The following is a 20,645-nucleotide window of genomic DNA, read 5'->3' on the forward strand; positions in this document are numbered from 1 at the left end:
AGAGGGGAGGAGTCCCAGCTGGTTGGGACATCCACAGAGAACATCTGCTCCCTCCTATCTCCCTGATCCAGATGGAATCTTGATGGAAGTGAACTAACCCTCTCCTATCTATTGATGATGTTTTTCTATTTTTCCAGGACCCGCCATGGAGAAACCCTCAAAGGATCGTCTCACTTTATCTCCAGGTTGTAAAATGGAAGATGAGGACATCCCAGCAGATTGTGTCGAAGAAAAGACAATGAGCTCCACTATGGATGGTGGACTTCCCAGTGTGAAGAGACCATGGAATTCCTCTGACTCTGAGCAACCATGTACTGTGGGGGATGGGGCCGGGGTTCAGGGGGAGAAGACATTTTCTTGTCCTGAATGGGGGGAAATATTTAGCTCAGAGTTAAATCTAAATCTTCAAAGAGATGACAAGGGAGAGAAGCTTCATTCCTGTTCTGAGTGCGGGAAATGTTTTCTTCTTAAATCAGAACTGGACATACATTACAGATCTCACATGGAGGAAAATTTGTATTCCTACCCGGACTATGGAAAATATTTTCTAGAAAAGTCCTCTCTTTCTGTACATCAGAGTTTACACACAAGAGAGAAGCCGCATTCCTGTTCTGAATGCGGGAAATGTTTTTTACGAAAACCAGACCTTCGTGTGCATCAAAGAACTCACACTGGGGAGAAACCTTACTCCTGCCCTGATTGCGGGAAATGTTTTTCACTGAAGGCCCATCTTGCCAGACATCAGAGATTGCACACGGGCGAGAAACCATATACCTGTACGGAGTGTGGGAAATGTTATCCACAGAAATCCAGTTTTTCTAAACATCAGATATTGCACACAGGCCATAAGTTGTATTCCTGTCCTGAGTGCGGGAAACGTTTTTCACAGAAGGCCCATCTTTCCAGACATCAGAGATTGCACACGGGCGAGAAGCCATATGCCTGTACTGAGTGCGGGAAATGTTATCCGCAGAAATCAGACCTTCGTGTACATCAAAGATCTCACACAGGTGAGAAGCCTTACTGCTGCCCTGAGTGCGGGAAATGTTTTTCACAGAAATCCATTTATTCCAAACATCAGACATTGCACACGGGCCAGAAGTTGTATTCCTGTCCTGAGTGCGGGAAATGTTTTTCACAGAAGGCCCATCTTTCTAGACACCAGAGATCGCACACAGGCGAGAAGCCATATGCCTGCCCTGAGTGTGGTAAACATTTTTCCCAGAAGGTCTGTCTTTCGAGACATCAAAGATTACACACTGGTGAGAAGCCGTATTCCTGTCCTGAATGTGGAAAATCTTTTTCACAGAAGTCCCATCTTTCCAGACATCAGCGATCGCACACAGATGAGAAGCCATATGCCTGACTTGCGTGCGGGAAACGTTATACACAAAAATCAGACCACCTTGAAGATAAAATATCCCTAAAGGGATCACCGGCGGGAGGAAGGAGGTCCTGATTCCTCTATATGGATCTTTATATCGCTAGAGGGGTCACTGGCGGGAGGAAGGAGGTCCTGATTCCTCTATATGGATCTTTATATCACTAGAGGGGTCACTGGCGGGAGCAAGTAGGTCCTGATTCCTCTATATAGATCTTTATATCACTAGAGGGGTCACCGGCGGGAGGAAGGAGGTCCCGATTCCTCTATATAGATCTTTATATCACTAGAGGGGTCACCGGCGAGAGGAAGGAGGTCCTGATTCCTCTATATAGATCCTATCACTAGAGGGGTCACCAGCAGCAGAAAGGAGGTCCTGATTCCTCTATATAGAACTTTATATCACCAGCAGGAGGAAGGAGGTCCCGATTCCTCTATATAGATCCTATCACTAGAGGGGTCACCGGCAGGAGGAAGGAGGTCCTGATTTCTCTATATAGAACTTTTTATCACCAGCAGGAGGAAGGAGGTCCCAATTCCTCTATATAGATCCTATCACTAGAGGGGTCACCGGCAGGAAGAAGGAGGTCCTGATTCCTCTATATAGAGAGTTCACCAACAGGAGAGCACCTCAGAAATTATGTGGCTGAGTTCTCCTTTAATCTTTATATGTTCTGAATAAAGTTTTAACTCCTATAGCTCAGAGTCTTTATTCCTGAAAGAGGAGACATCCATCTGTCCCAGATACTAGAGACTTTAAATGTATATCTGGAGATAGAAGGTTGTGTCACATCTGGTTGAGTCCCTCTAGCAGTGTTGTCCATCTGCCCTCTTAAGAAGAAGATTTGAAGACATCGTGATGAGAGAGGAGCTAGATATTGTTTCTGGAGGAAGAAAAGAGGAATGCCGACTACATGTCAGGATTGGTCATTTGAGTCGGTCACAGGCAGCTTCTTTTGTATGGAGAGAGCCACCCGCTGTCCTAAGGTGAAAAATATTTTCAGATGTAACATTTTAATATTCAACACAACAAACACTTTTCGCCTGCGCTAGGAATGGACTCAGTAGAACCAATAGGAATGTTCTGGAATATTCACTGCTTGCTGCCCTCAGCAGACCGGGGTGGTCCAAATACACTAAATGCAAATGAAGAAACAAAAAAGAGGGCGCACCGACCTAGTGCATTATCGTTTACAAATGTATTTTTGAGGACACAGGACAGAGCCTGAGGAAGAGGTTGTGTCCTCGAAACGCGTTAGCCAGTTGGTCATCCAGGGTTCCATCATATGGACTCAGATGCTATTTGGATCAAACATCTTGTTTGACATGCCTGTGTTTTTATGTCTATTGTGAGTATGATACTTACTTTTTTCCTTCAATAAATACATTTTTAAACAATAATGCACTAGGTCGGTGCTCCCTCTTTTTTGTTTCACCATTTGCATTTTAATCACCTGATTAAAAATGTAAATATATGAATACATTATTTTAGTATGAAACCAATAAAAATTACATTTTTGGATTCCTAAAAATCATGATATTCATTGGAAGTTTCTTAATAAAAGTCTGCCTTCAGGTTTGTATCATGAAATGTTCTTTTTTTGTTTCCTTCATTCCTTTAGTGAACACTACAAATAAAGTAGGCCTAACCGATGTATGCCTAACTTTCATTTTATCCATGGTGATGGGGGGGGGGGTTATATGGGAGTGATATCGTGAGTGATCTATGGAGATAGAGAGTGAGTCTCTAAAAGAATAGACCCTGTTTAACTGAAGAAGTAGCTCCAGTGTGGACTGAAGAGCTAGCGATCAATCAGCGTGCCTCAAGCATAGAGCTTTACACCAGTTATTGTTACCGGTGACTTTATTGTGAGCTCCACCAGGGGCGGACTGAGAACTCATCGGGCCCCCGGGCAATAGGGGATCATGGGCCCCCCCGTATCCTCGCCCACACTTAAACCACACCCAAAAAGGCTATGAAAGGTACTAGGGGCATCTCATGGGGTCCCCTACTGACCCTGGGCCCTCGGGCAGTGCTTGAGTTCCCCAATGGTCAGTCCACCCCTGAGCTCCACTCAATTTCCAGACTGCACTACCGTATACTAATGTATACATCTGTTTAGTTGTGTTTGACCATACAATGCATCTTGTCATGTTTCATGTATGGTTTAGTTCATGCTATATAGATAGCTCCACCCCTTTGTTCATGTTCCCAGTAATGCACCTCTGCTTCAAGCCTCCTGTCTCATGGAGAAGATCACATTATGATCTTTTGACCTATCTGATGTTCATTGTTGTAAGATTCTCTCAGTTTATGGAATAAACTTCACAAGATCTACAAGGTGTCGTCTGGATCGAGTCAGTGCCTGTGTTATTCATCTAAGATTGGAGTTACCGCTATCTCATCAAAACTGTAAGTTACAGAGATCACACTTTCAATGCTTAGATTGGAGAGACAGAACACATCTGTTCCTCTCATGAGTCTTCACTAAGAGGAAGCAGCATCTAGAGCAGCCATTTACAACCAGAGTTCCATAGAACCCTAGGGTTCCTCAAGAGTTTGCTAAAGGTTCCATGAGCTGCCGTGTCAAATACCTTGGTGGAGGCCAAAGTGGTGAGAGGGTTTCCCTTGCGGCTCTGGTCCAAACACACCTGAATGTGGGAACAGGCATGCAAGACTCAGGATAACACAGGTGCCGGGACCTGGATGGTCCGAAAGGATGGTGGTTGATGCAGATAAGAGAGCACCTCACGGTCAGCAGTGGTAGACAGTCAGTGCAACTGATTGTGTAGGAATGCCAGAGAGAGCTAGGAAGGCAGACCAGGTAGCCAGGTTCTGAAGGAGCAGATGGGAAGGTGTAGTCTGGAATCTGGAGCCACGGTCATACACAATCAGATGTCAAGAGCCAGGCCAGGGTCCTACACAGATAAGCAGAGGTAGAAGGACCAGAGTCCAGAGAAAAGCTAGGACAAACTCAGGAGATCAAGTAGGAGTGAGGTCAAGCAGCAAGTCGGAATCACAATCAGGAGAGAGTCAGAAGGAAAGCCAGAAAAATCCATCCCCCATAGCAACGGGAGCAGATCAGCACTGCAGAGGTCCTCAGCCTGCACACAGGTGAAGAAGAGGAACAGCTAAGTGAAGAGCACTCATGGAGCTAGCGCTAGGTGCTTGGTGGGGCTCCATACCATTACTGGGAGTGAGGTAGGGGAGATATGCTGGACATGTGGAGTGGGCATCAGCTCTATGTGTCCCTCCTAAAAGCACAAGTGACCGTGAGTTGAAATTGAAGGGCCACGCCACTGCTAAGAGCTCATAGAAACAACTGTATTCCATTAAAAGTCAAGGGGTACATTTCAAGAAATAGCCAATGCATTTCGGGGTTCTACATGCTCCCTTCATCAGGGCTAGAAAGAATATAAGATTTTCATATCAATCTGACATCAGGGGACACTGTATCGATGTCAGATTGACATGAAAATCTTCTTATATTCTTTCTAGCCCTGATGAAGGGGGCACATAGACCCCCAAAATGCGTTGGATACTTCTTGAATTATACCCTTGGCCTTTAATGGAATAAAGTTGTATCTGGACCTCTTAGCAGTGGTGTGGTGCTTCATATTTCAACTCTTCCTATTGTCAGGGAATTCCAGTGAGACGTTCTAAAGGAATTCCAGAGTGGTGGTGACTGGCGCATAGCATCACTCGTAGAAATGTGCATAGGCCAATCACTACTATAAATTAATGGTATGCTCTTGCTCACTGTTAGTGCCGACTGGTCTTCCAGTGTGTTCCCTTGTTAATGACCCAGATTGTTCCTGACCTAATCTTGGATTCTGCTCTTGATTTGTTGCCAGTTCTGGAACCAGCTTGTTCCTGACTTTGCTTATTATTTGGTACCCTGCTGCCCACCTGGTGATGACCCTGGCTAATCCTGTGACTTCGCTTCTGTCTCCGATCGTGGCTTCCCGACCTGTTCGAGTGCCTACTCGGCAGGTCTGCACCTTGCTGAGTGTTCAGGCCACCAGTCTGATGAAAGCTCTGACAAACTACACATCCTGGGCCTACAGCACAAGTCGAGAGCCCCTCTAACCTTGGCTGGATTACTGAGCACGGCTGCTGTTCCTGATCTGATGGTTCACCAGTCTCCTTGGACCACATCTTCTGCTGCAGGATCTCCTATCAACATCTGCTGGCACTTGTGTTCCTCCTGTCCCTTGGCACCATCTGTTCCACTCTCAGTTAGGGAACCAGCTTGTTTCTGACTTTGCTTATGATTTGGTACCCTACTACCCGCCTGTTGATGACCCTAGCTAATCCTGTGACTTCGCTTCTGCCTCTGATCTTGGCTTCCTGACCTCTTCGAGTGCCTGCTCTGCAGGTCTGCACCTTGCTGAGTGTCCCGGTCGCCAGTCTGATGAAAGCTCTGACAAGCTACACATCCTGGGCCTACAGCACAAGTGGAGTGCCCCTCTAATCTTGGCTGGACTACTGAGCACGGCTGCTGTTCTTAACCTGATGATTCACCAGTCTCCTTGGACCACCTCTTCTGCTGCAGGATCTCCTATCAACATCCGCTGGCACTTGTGTCCCTCCTGTCCCTTGGCACCCTCTATTCCACTCTCAGTTAGGGTACCAGCTTGTTCCTGACTTTACTTATGATTTGGTACCCTGCTACCCGCCTGTTGATGACCCTGGCTAATCCTGAGACTTCGCTTCTGTCTCCGATCTTGGCTTCCGGACCTGTTGGAGTACCTACTCTGCAGGTCTGCACCTTTCTGAGTGTTCCGGCTGCTAGCCTGATGAAAGCTCTGACAAGCTACACGTCCTGGGCCTGCAGGACAAGTGGAGTGCCCCTCTAACCTTTGCTGGACTACTGAGCACGGCTGCTATTCCTAAACTGATGGTTCACCAGTCTCCTTGGACCACGTTTTCTGCTGCAGGATCTCCTATCAACATCTGCTGGCACTTGTGTTCTTCTTGTCCCTTGGCACCCTCTGTTCCACTCTCAGTGTGGCCTGGGCTGAAGAGGCTGACCTCGTCATTTTAGTCTCCTCCCAGGTACATGACTCTTACACTATCCAGTCTTCAGCCAGTCATCTCTGTTTGTCTTCCTGACAGGCTGTCAGATGGTAATTTCTCTGCGAACAGCCAAGAGCCTCTGCAAGAACCCTGTTCCTAGGAGGCCATGCTATCCATGGGATTGGTGACTGGGCAGATGCCCAACTTCTTTCTGACAACACTATAGAAACACTGCATGCAGACACCTTTACACCTCAGTATCAGGAGATCTTTGCTTTGAGCACATCCCGTTATCTTCATTGACTTGCCATTACTCATTACTGTGTATGGGCCCCACCATTGCTAGCAGAAGTTGACTACGATCACATCATGAACTTTAAACATATTAGGACTGCTATTTCTAGTTAAAGGGTGTCAATACCACTTATGCCAGAGTATACAGTATATACAATATATATATATTTACATAATTCTTTGCATTTTGATGCTGGTGGCCCAGAGGTAGTTGATAAGTCAACAAGCCTTTTCTTCCACCTCATGCCGCTGGTGTTGCAGTTAAATAGTTACAACCTACCATTTGTGACCGTATAATCTGGTAACAGATGCTAGTTGGTTATTTCCATTTGATCAGTGTTTTGCTTTTATGCTTTAACTGAGGGTTTACCTCCTGAACCTTCATTCTGTGTTCTAATATTTTAAATAAGCCCAATATAGAGGTGTTACTAAAGAATTGTGTCTCTTACATCATTATCCTGCACTGCTGAAATATGTTTGGGAGTGTCGGGAGGTTTGCAAGGTGAAGGCGACCACTGGGGACAAGCATTTTCAAGCGACCCCTGCTGGGGTAGCTCTACATCTGTGATTAAGCATGTCCTAACCTAGAGGGTCAGAAGGGTTGAGAAGCTTGCATGGTCAGTGCAACAACCAGGGACACGCATCATTTGGAGGCCCTTATGGGGGCTCCAACAGCGAGAAACGATTTCATGAAAAATAGATTGCAGAGCCATTAACTAATGGATGCGCATAGAATTTTAGGGGGAGAATACAGATATTGAGGCTGTGCAATGTTCCATTTCCTTCTTAACCAGTTTAGGTGCCTCAGGCTGTCTCCACACTACGAGACGGATTCCGGGAGGCTGCAGTTCCTATGAGCTCCACAAAGTGGCGATGTCACTTACAAGGAGACTGAAAGTCTCTATGATGTCTATAGACAGGAAGTGATGTCAGGTATAAGGAGGAAGTTCCAGGTGAGAGGTGAGTTGGGAGGAAGTAGAGAGGAGACATTGCTGGAAGTGGCAGCAGAGGAGGTAATAAGATCTTATTTTATATTTACATCCAGCAACCCCCCGTCATGTCCGTCCTCTTCCTCCACCGTCACACCCTTCCTCTTCATTGTCACGCCCATCCTCTTCCTCCATTGTCACATCTGTCCTCTTCCTCCATAGTCATTTCAGTCCTTCTTCCATTGTCATGCCTGTCCAATTCCATCATCGTCATACCCGTACTCTTCTTCCATTGCCACACCCGTCCTCTTCCTCCATCTCCAAGGCCGTCCACTTCCTCCATCTCCAAGCCTGTCCTCTTCCTCCATCTCCAAGCCTGTCCTCTTCCTCCATCGCCACGCCCGTCTTCTTCCTCCATCGCCACGCCCATCCTCTTCCTCCATCGCCACACCCATCCTCTTCCTCCATGGTCACACTTTTCCTCCATCGTCACGTCCGTCCTCTTCCTCCATCGTCACACTCTTCCTCCACCGTCACGTCAGTCCTCTTCCTCCACCGTCACGTCAGTCCTCTTCCTCCACCGTCACGTCAGTCCTCTTCCTCCATCGTCACGTCCGTCCTCTTCCTCCATCGTCACACTCTTCCTCCACCGTCACGTCAGTCCTCTTCCTCCACCGTCACGTCAGTCCTCTTCCTCCACCGTCACGTCAGTCCTCTTCCTCCACCGTCACGTCAGTCCTCTTCCTCCACCGTCACGTCAATCCTCTTCCTCCACCGTCACGTCCATCCTTTTCCTCCATCTCCAAGCCTGTCCTCTTTCTCCATCATCACGTCTGTTGTCTTCGTCCACTGTCACGTCCGTCCTCTTCCTCCATCACCATGTTCGTTCTCTACCTCCATCGCCACGTCCATCTTCTTCTTCCACTGCCACGTCCGTCCTCTTTCTCCACCGTCACGTGCGTTCTCTTCCTCCACCGTCACGTCAGTCCTCTTCCTCCATCGCCAGGTCCGTCCTCTTCTTCCACCGTCAAGTCAGTCCTCTTCCTCCACCGTCATGTCCGATCTCTTCCTCCATTGTCACGTCTGTCCTCTTCCGCCATCGTCACGTCTGTCCTCTTCCTCCATCGTCACGTCTGTCCTCTTCCTCCATCGTCACGTCCGTCCTTTTCCTCCAACGTCACATCCGTCCTTTTCCTCCAACGTCACATCCGTCCTTTTCCTCCAACGTCACATCCGTCCTTTTCCTCCAACGTCACATCCGTCCTCTTCCTCCATCTTCACGTTCGTCCCCTTCCTCCATCTTCACGTTCGTCCCCTTCCTCCATCGCCACGCCCGTCCTCTTCCTCCATCGCCACGCCCGTCCTCTTCCTCCATCGCCACGCCCGTCCTCTTCCTCCATCGCCACGCCCGTCCTCTTCCTCCATCGCCACGCCCGTCCTCTTCCTCCACCGTCACGCCCGTCCTCTTCCTCCACCGTCACGCCCGTCCTCTTCCTCCACTGTGACGTCCGTCCTCTTCCTCCACCGTCATGTCCGTCCTCTTCCTCCATAGTCACTGAGATTAACCCCTTCAGGGGCAGAACATTCCCCCACTTCAGGGATTTTCTTTGCTGGCAGATTAAACACTAAGCAGAAATAGCTCAAAATGAACCTGACTTTACATTGAAGATGGAATTTATGGTCCAGCGGGCAGTGATGTACTGTGGGGAGGGGATGGTGCGGTTAGTGCCAGGTAACAGCACTCTGGGAGTGTTGGCCGATCCCACACATTGCTTTTTGTGTTGCTGTTCTGCAGGCAGACGTGGCTGTAACGTTCTAGGCATTGCAGCACAGCGGTTGTCTGCCAGAAAGTGGAAGTTCAGATCCAAGGGGAGGCTCCTCCTTGGCTCTGACACAACAGAGGGGAGGACACCCCTCACTGAACTGCCACTGATCAATGAGATCTGCATTAAAGGGGAGTTTGTACTGGGGGGTTAGACTTGAAGTGGGGTGTCCATACTGAGGAGTAATGCTTGGAGGGGGTGTCTGTGCTAGGTGGAAGGGTGGGTCTGTACTTGGAAATCTGAGGAGTTAGGCTGAGAGGGGGGTCTGTACTGGGGGGCCTATACTGAGGGAATGGGCTAGAAGGGGTACTGTATTGGGGCATCTGTACTGAGGGTATAGGCTGGGAGGGGAGGGGGGGGGGACTGTACTGGAGTCTTTACCATGGGGATAGGCTGGGAGTGGGGACTGTACCGGGGGGTGTATACTGAGGTAGCCTGGGAGGAGGTTATGTACTGGGGGTCTATACTAAGGGGATGAGCTGGTAGGGATTTATGTACTGGGGGTCTATACTGAGGGGATAGGCTGGGAGTGGAAACTGTACTGGGGGGGGGGTCTTTACTGAGGTAGGGTTGAAGGGGGTTCTATACTGGGGGGAGATCTATGTTGAGGGGGGACTGTACTGGGGGATCTATATTGAGGGGATAGGCTGGGAGGGGGACTGTACGGGGGGATCTATATTGAGGAGATGGGCTGGGAGGGAGGGGGGACTGTACCGGGGGGTCTATATTGAGGAGACGGGTTGGGGGGGGGACTGTAGCGGGGGGGTCTATATTGAGAAGACAGGCTGGGAGGTGGGGGGGACTGTACCAGGGGGTCTATATTGAGGAGACGGACTGGGAGGGGGGGACTGTACTGGGGGGGTTTAGACTGAGGAGACAGGCAGGGAGGGGGGGACGACTGTACTGGGGGGGTCTATATTGAGGAGATGGTAAGGGTTCTGTACTGGGGGAGGGGGGCTAAACTGAGGGTATAGGCTTGGGTGGTTCTCTATAGGAGGGGTGTCTATGCTGAGGGGATAGACTGGGAGGGGGGAGTCTATACTTAGGTAGGCTGGGATGGGGATTCAGGGCTGTGGGGGAGGAACTGTACTGGAAGAGATATTGGAGCTGTTGGTTGATATTTGTACTGTGGGTGACATAGTCCTGGGGGTGATCTGTCCTGGCAGGAGGGGGGATTTCTTGGTTGTGTGGCCTGTGAGTTACGTAATCATGAGAGTGTAGGTACAAGTACGGTGGCATATTTTTTCTGTGTATACGGTGAGTAGGCTCAGTTTTTATTTAACCATGGCCCTTTATGCCCATCTCCCATTGTTAGCACAGTTTGGCCACACCCACAATTTGGCTAAATTCCTTTAGTTACTTTGTGTGTGTATTACCGTGTTTCCCCAAAAATAAGACATACCCATAAAATAAGCCTGTCAAGGTCCTACCTTTCCTCAGAGATTGTGTTGCTCCATGTGCTGGCATCCATCTTAAGTTCCTGCAAAGCATGGTGGGAGCCTTTATGCTTTCAGGCCTCTGCGGCTCCTCCTCCAGAAGGGTGTGGCTGATCACATTTAAGCCTGCTGTCTGCAGTTGCTCTTTGCATTCGTGTCCTGTATGTTTCATTGCAGCAAGCTCTTGTTCTGTTCTCGATGCTCTCCTGGTAACCGACTTGGCTTAGGACAAGACTATTCTCTGCTTTATCCCATTACCTGACCTCCCGTTGCTGAACCCAGGCCCGTGACCTGAGTATTCTTGTCTACCGTCTTGTACTGTTTGCTCCGTTGTTATCGACCCGGCTTGTCCGACCACGCTATACGTTTTCCATCTGGCTCCCACCAGCTGTACGCCATTGGCGGTAGTCGTTACCGCAGCTGGGGTTACTCAGGGGCCCGCGACCTGGTCTCAGGCTGTGTCAAGTCCATCCCCACCATCAGGGGCCCTGGTGGAGGGCAGCCTGGGGCTTAGACTCCGCGCCCTGAGGGACTCTGGTCTGTGAGTAGCGGCTGTTGTCAGTCGCTGCGTGACCCTACCATTAGGCCTGCCTGCCCATTCCACTGCTCCTGCCCTGACAAAGCCGTAGCAGGAATTCTAAGCATTTGGGAAATATAAGCCATACCCCAAATATAAGACATAGTGATAAACGGGCAGCCCTTCTTATCGCTCCCATTGTGACAGCTGCTATCTCGGAGGTGAATGTAGAGGTTTCGGGCAGCCCCATCAACAAGGTCGGCTCCCGGTCATTCTGTGTGTGCTGCAAGCTGATTCATAGAGGTAGAAAGTGAAAGTAAAAGTCTCCAGTGAAGTGAGGAGCAGGACGCTCTGCTTTAGATACTGTATTGTGTGTCCTCAGGGGGAAGAAGGAAAGCTGTGCCTGCTGTTTTACTCAGCACTGTGGGTCTCTCTCCCCCAGCACCGACCAGCAACAGTCTGTGGGTCTCTCTCACCCCCCACAAACACCAGTAAAGCTGCTGCTCCCCATACTTACCATACATACCATACTTAATAAAAATAAGACATCCCCTGAAAATAAGCCATAGTGTGTCTTCTTGAAGAAAAATAAATATAAGACAGTGTCTTATTTTTGGGGAAGCACAGTATCCCCCCTCCCCCCCATCCTAATATTGTACAACCAGTACAGTCCAGATCATTCTCTGTTACCAATTATTGGTCTACAGGAAACCTGTATAGATCACATGACCAATGAGGATGGAGGAGGACCGGAGTCACATGACTGAGAGGATACTAAACCTCACCCTGGAGATCATCTACCTGCTGACCGGAGAGGTGAGGAGGATTCTGGGAGGTCACATGACATCACTCCTATCTCTATTAATAAAACACAGACCTGACCGGAGAGGTGAGGAGGATTCTGGGAGGTCACATGACATTACACAGACCTGACCGAAGAGGTGAGGAGGATTCTGGGAGGTCACATGACATCACTCTCATCTCTATTAATAAAACACAGACCTGACCGGAGAGGTGAAGAGGATTCTGGGAGGACACATGACATCACTCTCGTCTCTATTAATAAAACACAGACCTGACCGGAGAGGTGAGGAGGATTCTGGGAGGTCACATGACATCACTATTGTCTAATAATAAAACACAGACCTGACCGGAGAGGTGAAGAGGATTCTGGGAGGTCACATGACATCACTCTCAACTCTATTAATAAAACACAGACCTGACCGGAGAGGTGAGGAGGATTCTGGGAGGTCACATGACATTACTCTTATCTCTGTTAATAAAACACAGACCTGACCGGAGAGGTGAGGAGGATTCTGGGAGGTCCCATGACATCACACAGACCTGACCAGAGAGGTGAGGAGGATTGTGGGAGTCTAACATGATATTCCTTTTGGTTCCCCAATACAGAGATTTCCTCCTCTGAAGTCAGGTGATCATATGACCATCACAGTGCCTCCATGTGACTCCCTAAACCCTGAGAGACACAACATGCAGAAGATTCTAGAAGTCACCAAGAAGATGATGGAGCTGCTGACAGGAGAGGTGAGCGGTGCCGGGAATTCTGGGACATGTGGGACGTGTCTGGATGGTGACATCATCATGGAAAATGGATCCAGTAATGGGAACCCACCAGAGAGATGTCCCTGTCCTCTGTATTCTCAGGATTCCACACAGGAAGGTCACACCATCCCCCACCATCATCAGGTAGATGAACAATTATTGGTAGTTATGATTTATACACGGCATGTTTATTACAATGAATGTTTTATTATATATTCAGCGTGGAATCCTCGGGGATGATAATATTGTTGTTAAAGAAGAGTATAAAGAGGAGGATGAGGAGTATGGTGTGGTGAAGGAGCTTTCTGAAGAACACAGTGATGGTATGATGGAGCCACCTAATACCAGGAACCCACCAGAGAGATGTCCCCGTCCTCTGTATTCCCGGGATTCCACACAGGAAGGTCACACCACCGCTCACCATCATCAAGTAGGTGGAGTTGAGGGTCGGGAACATAAAGTGATGGAACACTCTGACATGTGGAGACGATGTGTGGACTCTACAAGATGAGATGTTCTATGTGATCTCACATCATAAATCCTTCTATGTTACAGATGTTATTTTCTGCCATTCTGTTGGTTTAGGGTGAAGATCTGATTATCATAAAAGTTGAGGATGAAGTAGAAGAGACGTATGTGAGGGATGATCAGCAATATACGGAGGAGGCTGGAATGAGGAAGACATTCATAGAGGAGGACACTCCTACAGAGATCAGCACAGGTGAGCCATAATATACACTATATTGCCAAAAGTATTAGCCCCGCCCTCCCAATCATGTGATTCAGGTGTTCCAATCCCCTCCATGGCCACAGGTGTATACAATCAAGCCCCTAGGCATGCAGACTGCTTCTACAAACATTGGTGAAAGAATGGGTCGCTCTTGGAAGCTCAGTGACTCCAAACGTGGTCCCGTGATAGGTGGCCACCTGTGCAATGAGTCCATCCGTGACATTTCCTGGCTACTAAATATTCCACACTCAACTGTTAGTGGGATTATAACAAAGTGGAAGCAACTGGGAACAACAGCAACTCGGCCACCAAGTGGTAGGCTACGTCACATGACAGGGCGGGGTCAGCTCATGCTGAAGCGCACAGTGCGCAGAAGTCGCCAACTGTCTGCAGAGTCAATAGCTAAAGACCTCCAAACTTGGTGTGGCCTTCAGATGAGCCCAACAGTGCGTAGAGAGCTTCATGGAATGGGTTTCCATGGCCGAGCAGCTGCATCCAAGCCTTCCATCACCAAGTGCAATGTAAAGCGTCGGATGCAGTGGTGTAAAGTAAGCCGCCACTGGACTCTAGAGCAGAGGAGGCGTGTTCTCTGGAGTGACCAATCATGCTTCTCTGTCTGGCAATCCGATGGACGTGTCTGAGCTTGGCGGTGGCCAGGAAAACGGTACTTGCCTGACTGCATTGTGCCAAGTGTAAAGTTTGGTGGAGGGGGGGATTATGGTGTGGGGGTTGTTTTTCAGGGGTTGGGCTTGTCCCCCTAGTTCCAGTGAAGGGAACTCTGAAGGCAACATTTTGGACAATTTCATTCTTCCAACTTTTGTGGGAAGAGTTTTGGGATGGCCCCTTCCTGTTCCAACATGACTGCGCACCAGTGCACAAAGCAAGGTCCATAAAGACATGGAGGAGCCAATTTGGGATGGAGGAACTTGACTTGCCTGCACAGAGTCCTGACCTCAACCCCATAGAACACCTTTGGGATGAATTAGAGCGGAGACTGCAAGCCAGGCCTCCTCCCCCGACATCAGTGCCTGACCTGACAAATGTGCTTCTGGAAGAATGGTCCAACCTTCCCATAGACACCCTCCTAAACCTTGTGGATGGCCTTCCCAGAAGAGATGAAGCTGTTATAGCTGCAAAGGACGGGGCTAACTCAATATTGAACCCTGTGGACTAAGACTAGGAGGCCATTAAAGGTCATGTGTGTGGGAAGGGCAGGGCCAACTCAATATTGAACCCTATGGACTAAGACTGGGAGGCCATTAAAGGTCATGTGTGTGGAAAGGCAGGAGACCAATACTTTTGGTAATATGGTGTATTCTTCTCTTATCTCTGCTCTGTTACTGCTCACTGATTGGTCCAGAGTAGGGCGGGAACTGAGTGATGTCAGCCAATAATAGGTTGGTAATGGTCTCCTCCCTGTACTGATACCCGTCCTGGGGTTCAGCTGGCAGCATTAGGTTGGGTGTCACTCCTAGTTCCAGTAGCACAGATATGAGAACACAGATTGAGCCTTTCTTAGGTCAGTCCCTCTTCTTCCAGCAGACTTGTAGATGAATGTTACCATAAAAATGTATTAACGTTCTTGTTGACATGACAAGTAGTTTCCAGAATAAAAAATATTCCTGCAATCTCCCTCCAGTGCTGCCTATCACCAGAAGCCTAGGTCTATGGTCACTTGATGTATGGTAAAGGGTCTACAAGTCTGAACTTTGAAACTCTTGTCCATCAGAGATCACATGACCCAGTGCCTATGCTTGTGGTTGTGTAAATAGCATGCCCCTCCCAGCCCTCATTGGTTCCTGCTCCTCTGACAAGGCGGTGTAAATGTAGAAGTGATCTGGGAGGAGGAGCAAAGGCCCTTTGACTGAAGAGGGGAGGAGTCCCAGCTGGTTGGGACATCCACAGAGAACATCTCCCTGATCCAGATGGAATCTTGATGGAAGTGAACTAACCCTCTCCTATCTATTGATGATGTTTTTCTATTTTTCCAGGACCCGCCATGGAGAAACCCTCAAAGGATCGTCTCACTTTATCTCCAGGTTGTAAAATGGAAGATGAGGACATCCCAGGAGATTGTGCCGGAGAAAAGACAATGAGCTCCACTATGGATGGTGGACTTCCCAGTGTGGATAGACCATGGGATCCCTCTGACCCTGAGCAACCTCGTACTGTGGGAGATGGGGAGAAGACACTTTCCTGTTCTGACTGGGGGGAAAGTTTCAACTCAGAATTAAATCTAAATCTGCATCAGAAATATGGCATGGGGGAGGGGCTTCATTCCTGTTACGAGTGTGGGAAATGTTTTCTTCATAAATCAGAACTAGACATACATTACAGTTTTCACATGGAGGAGAATCTGTATTCCTCTCCTGAGTTTGAAACATGTTTTCCACAAAAGTCCTCCCTTTCTGTACATCAGTCTGTAAACACAGGAGAGAAGCCGCATTCCTGTTCTGAGTGCGGGAAATGTTTTTTACGAAAATCAGACCTTCGTGTGCATCAGAGATCTCACACTGGAGAGAAACCTTACTCCTGCCCTGATTGCGGGAAATGTTTTTCCCAGAAATCCAGCTTTTCCAAACATCAGGTAATGCACACGGGTGAGAAGTTGTATTCCTGTTCTGAGTGTGGGAAAAGTTTTTCACTGAAGGCCCACCTTTCCAGACATCAGAGATTGCACACGGGCGAGAAGCCGTATGCCTGCCCTGAGTGCGGGAAATGTTATCCATGTAAATCAGACCTTCTTGTACACCAAAGATCTCACACGGGTGAGAAGCCTTACTCCTGTCCTGTGTGCGGGAAATGTTTTTCACAGAGTTCCAGCTTTTCCAATCATCAGATAATGCATTCAGATGAGAAGTTGTATTCCTGTTCTCAGTGCGGGAAATGTTTTTCACGGAAGGCCCACCTCTCCAGACATCAGAGAACACATACGGGTGAGAAGCCTTTTGCCTGCTCCGAGTGCGGAAGATGTTTTTCACAGAAGGTCTGTCTTACCAGACATCAGAGATCACACACGGGCGAGAAGCCGTATTCCTGCCCTGAGTGCGGAAAATGTTTTTCACAGGAGTCCTGTCTTTCCAGACATCTGAGGACACACACGGGCAAGAATCCGCATGCCTGACCTGAGTGTGGAAAATGTTATGCACAGAAATCAGACCTTGATCTCACTCAGGGGAGAAGTCTTAGTAATTTTTTTTTTTGTCACGGAAATCCCTTCCTAACCTACCCACACGAGCAAGACACCATTTTTATGCTTTGAGTGCGGGAAATTTTTCCCACAGATGTCTTGGCCTACCAAAATATCAGAGAACCCAAAGAACCTTTGAGGTGCGGGTAGTGTCTTCCGTAAGAACCATGTTTTGCTGTACATCAGAGATCTCACGCTGTGAAGAAGAATGCTGTTAGGAGCATGGCTCTGGCTCCTATGCGGTCTTTCCCTGTATCCAGGTAACCCGCTGCTCTTCTCCCATCCAATCACCAGACTGTGTGTAATTTGCTGGGCAACAGAGCCGGCCGTGGCAGCAACGGCCTCTTGGCTATCTCTAGAACACCACTTGAGGTCTTCCTCAGTGCTAGATAGCAGGTCAGCTCTGCCAGCTGAAAGTGGGATATATGACCATTTCAGATGTATCATTTCTGACATGTCAATGTACTGACCTCTTGTATAAGACAAATAAAGATGACATTGTTATACCCCTGAAATCACGATATTCTTTCGAAGCTAATTGATACATTTGCCTGTGAAATGTTCTTTTCCTAACACTACAAGTAAGGTAGGCCAAACCGATGTATGCCTAACCTTTATTGTATCTAGGTATGGGGGGGGGTGTTATATGGGAGTGATACTGTGAGTTATCTGTGGAGATAGAGAAAAAAAAAGGAAAAGACCCCGTTTAACTGAAGAAGTAGCTCAAGCACTGACTGATCTAGAGGTTCAGCCATCGTGTTTCAGCACGTACAGAGAAAAAAAATCATCTGCCATCTGTAATTGTGTTTGAACCTACTTCTGTATCTCCACTGATTCATCATTTAGAGGAACAAACATCTAGAGTGCCATTTTCAACCAGGGTTCCATGAAGCCCTGGAGTTCCTCAAGAGTTTGCTATGGGTTCCATGAGTTATGGCTGATTGACCTTTCATTCAATGGTGCTTGGATAATTCTGGGTCCAGTGGCTTTTGGTAGAGTCAGAAGCATGACACAGCTTGGCTTTCTGGAAGGGTAACGTTCTGACCACCACTGTAAAGAGGGTATTCTTCCCACTGACTACCACTGTAAGAGGGGCATTCTTCCCTGCTGTAAGGGGAATATTTCCCACTGACCCCTGATGATTCCATTTTAACAAGGGTTCTTTGAGTCCTGAATATTATCTCACGGGTTTCTCTGGGGCTAAAAAGGGTGAGAAACACTGACCTAGCAGTCCAGCCACCATATTTCAGCATGTACAGAGAAAAATACCCTGTCATCTGTAGTTGTTAGACCCTACTATGCTTCTGTACTTCTATTGATTCGTCACTCAGAGGAAGAAGCATCTAGAGCACCATTTTCAATCAGGGTTCCATGAAACCCTGGAGTTCCTCAAGAGTTTGCTATGGGTTCCATGAGTTATGGCTGGCTGACCTTCCATTTGATGGTGCTTGGATAATTCTGGGTCCAGTGGTGCTTGGTAGAGTCAGAAGCATGACACATCTTGGCTTTCTGAAAGGGTGATGTTCTGACCACCACTGTAAGAAGGACATTCTTCCTGACCACCACTGTGAGGAGTATTCTTCCCACTGACTACCACTGTAAGAGCGGCATTCTTCCCTGATGTAAGGGGAATATTTCCCACTGACCCCTGATGACTTAATTTGAACAGGGGTTCTTTGAGTCCTAAATATAATCTCAAGGGTACATCTGGAGTTAAAAGGGGTGAGAAAGGCTAATCTAGAGGCCATGCCACCATGTTTCAGCACGTACAGAGAAAAATCACCTGTAGTTGTGTTTGATTCTGTTTTTCTGTACCCCTATTGAGTCTTCACTTAGAGGAAGAAGCATCTAATGCATTCATTGTCAACCAGGGTTTCCTTGGATCTCTTGGGTTCGTCAAGAGTTTGCTATGGGTTCCTTGAGCTGTGGCTGATTGACATCTCATCTGATGGTGCCTGGATAATTATAAGGTCCAGTGCCGCTTGGCAGAGCCTGCAGCATGACACATCTGGCTTTCTTGAAGGGTGGCATTCTGGCTACTGCTGTAAGAGGGGCATTTTTCCTGACTGGCAATGCCAATGGGATTTTTCCCACTGACCCTCAATAACCTACTTTTATCAGGGGTTCTCTGAGTCCTGAATATTATTTTAAGGGTTCCTCTGGGGTAAAATCAGTTGAAAAGGCTGATCTAGAGGTCCAGCCACCATGTTTCAGAACACATGGAGAAATATCTCCTCTCATCTATAGTTGTGTTTGACTCCACTATGCTATTATTGTTCCACTGATTCTTCACTCAGAACATCTAGCAAGCACCATTCTCACCAAGGGTTCTGTGGAACCCTGGGGTTCCTCAAGAGTTTGCTATGGGTTCCTTGAGCTGTGGATGAGTGACCTCCCATCTGATGGTGTCTGGATAGATCTAGGTCCATTGCAACTTTGCAGAGCCAGCACCATGACACCAATGATCTCTAAGCTTTTTGGAAAGGTGGCCTTGTGATCACCACTTTTATGGGACATTCTTCCCTGACAACCAATGTAATGGGAGATTTTTTCCCACTGACCCCCAAAGACTTAATTTTTCAGGGGTTCTCTGAGACCTGGGTATTATTTCAAGGGTTCCTCTGTGGCAAAAAGGTTGAGAGAGGCTGGTCTAAAGGTTCAACCACCGTGCCTCAGCACAAGTGGAGGAAAATCACCTGTCTTTCTTTCTAATGGCCGCATTGCTGTTAAGATTTTGATTTCAGGGTAACATGCATGGGGACAGGACAGTGAAACAGTGGCTACCCAGCAAGTGGGATTCAGGATAGTGACTGCATAGAGATGCTACTCTATCAGAGGAGCCATCTGCCAACGGCAATACAATACACAGTCAAACAACTCCACTGGCCACATGTCACAGAGTCAAACATTTTCATAAAAAACAAGGTCCCAAGTCTTTATTTCCTTAAAAACCTCATTAGCAAGTTATGAGCTCACCATTGCCTGTGCAAAAGCTGAAGCCGCAAATGCATGGACAGCCTTTGCCATGCAAGAAATACAGATGAGAAAAGAGAAAGCACAATTAAAACCTGAGAAGGCACCACAAGAAGCTTCACTTGAAATGCAGGAAGCCCTCCTTGAATCAAACCTAAGGAAACTTGCTGTAGAACAGGAAGGAACAGCAACCATAGCTAAAGCAGAGGCCTTAGAGACAGGTGACTATCCAATGGACACAGCAATGTATGTGGTCCAGAATCTGACACCCAGGATTCCTTGCAGCGTATTTCAGAGCATGTCTACCAATATTAGCAAAGCTTAGAAAAGGGAAAAGATACCAATAAAGATTTATACCACTACTATACATTATGTCTTCCTGTCTGTGGTGGTCACTAAGAAAGAGGTGGACGCCAAAACCCACCAGGACCTTAGCAACCAGTGAAGTCACCTGGCCCCATTCATTTACTGACTAGTAATCCCAGGAAATGTAATTTAATGTGAGTGAAGTGACATGTCGGTGTACATGTCCACAAGTATTTTTTCTTTCAGTGGGTTGGTAGGACTCTTTCATCATTGTGCTTGGCATGGATCTACATTGCTGGTCAACATGTTGTTGTCTTTTTTTTTAAATCAAAAGGACTTTGTGAAAAGTGTGTGTGCTTAATTGCTTTTCACTGTTTTGTAGCCCTTCTTGATGCTTCATCCTTGGTTGTGGATGTCGATCTTCTCCCAAATTCATAACATCAAGCTCAGTCTTTGTGTCTTCTTCTCTACAAAGTTCTCAGA

At 47.7% G+C, this 20,645-nt stretch overlaps 2 protein-coding genes across 2 annotated transcripts in view; both read left to right on the top strand.

The window, feature by feature from the left end:
- The window catches only part of LOC149465035 (uncharacterized), a 52,330-nt gene extending 49,296 nt beyond the window's left edge, over positions 1-3,034 (top strand). The window contains exon 11 of the mRNA XM_089673787.1: positions 138-3,034. Within this exon, the coding sequence (XP_089529913.1) occupies positions 138-1,366 (1,229 nt within the window). The 3' untranslated portion in view covers positions 1,367-3,034. The remainder of the gene's footprint in view (positions 1-137) is intronic.
- Positions 3,035-10,953: 7,919 nt separating this feature from the next.
- Positions 10,954-17,398, top strand: LOC149465037 (uncharacterized). Its single transcript, XM_089673681.1, has 5 exons — positions 10,954-12,216; positions 12,811-13,107; positions 13,184-13,393; positions 13,549-13,684; positions 15,685-17,398. The coding sequence occupies exons 1-5, from the start codon at positions 12,133-12,135 to the stop codon at positions 16,815-16,817; spliced, it is 1,860 nt and encodes a 619-aa protein (XP_089529807.1). The 5' UTR covers positions 10,954-12,132; the 3' UTR covers positions 16,818-17,398.
- Positions 17,399-20,645: the final 3,247 nt, after the last annotated feature.

Source organism: Staurois parvus, unplaced genomic scaffold (assembly GCF_062004578.1).
Source record: "Staurois parvus isolate SC_StPar_1 unplaced genomic scaffold, SC_StPar_1.0 ptg000144l, whole genome shotgun sequence".
Classification (NCBI taxonomy): Eukaryota; Metazoa; Chordata; class Amphibia; order Anura; family Ranidae; genus Staurois; species Staurois parvus.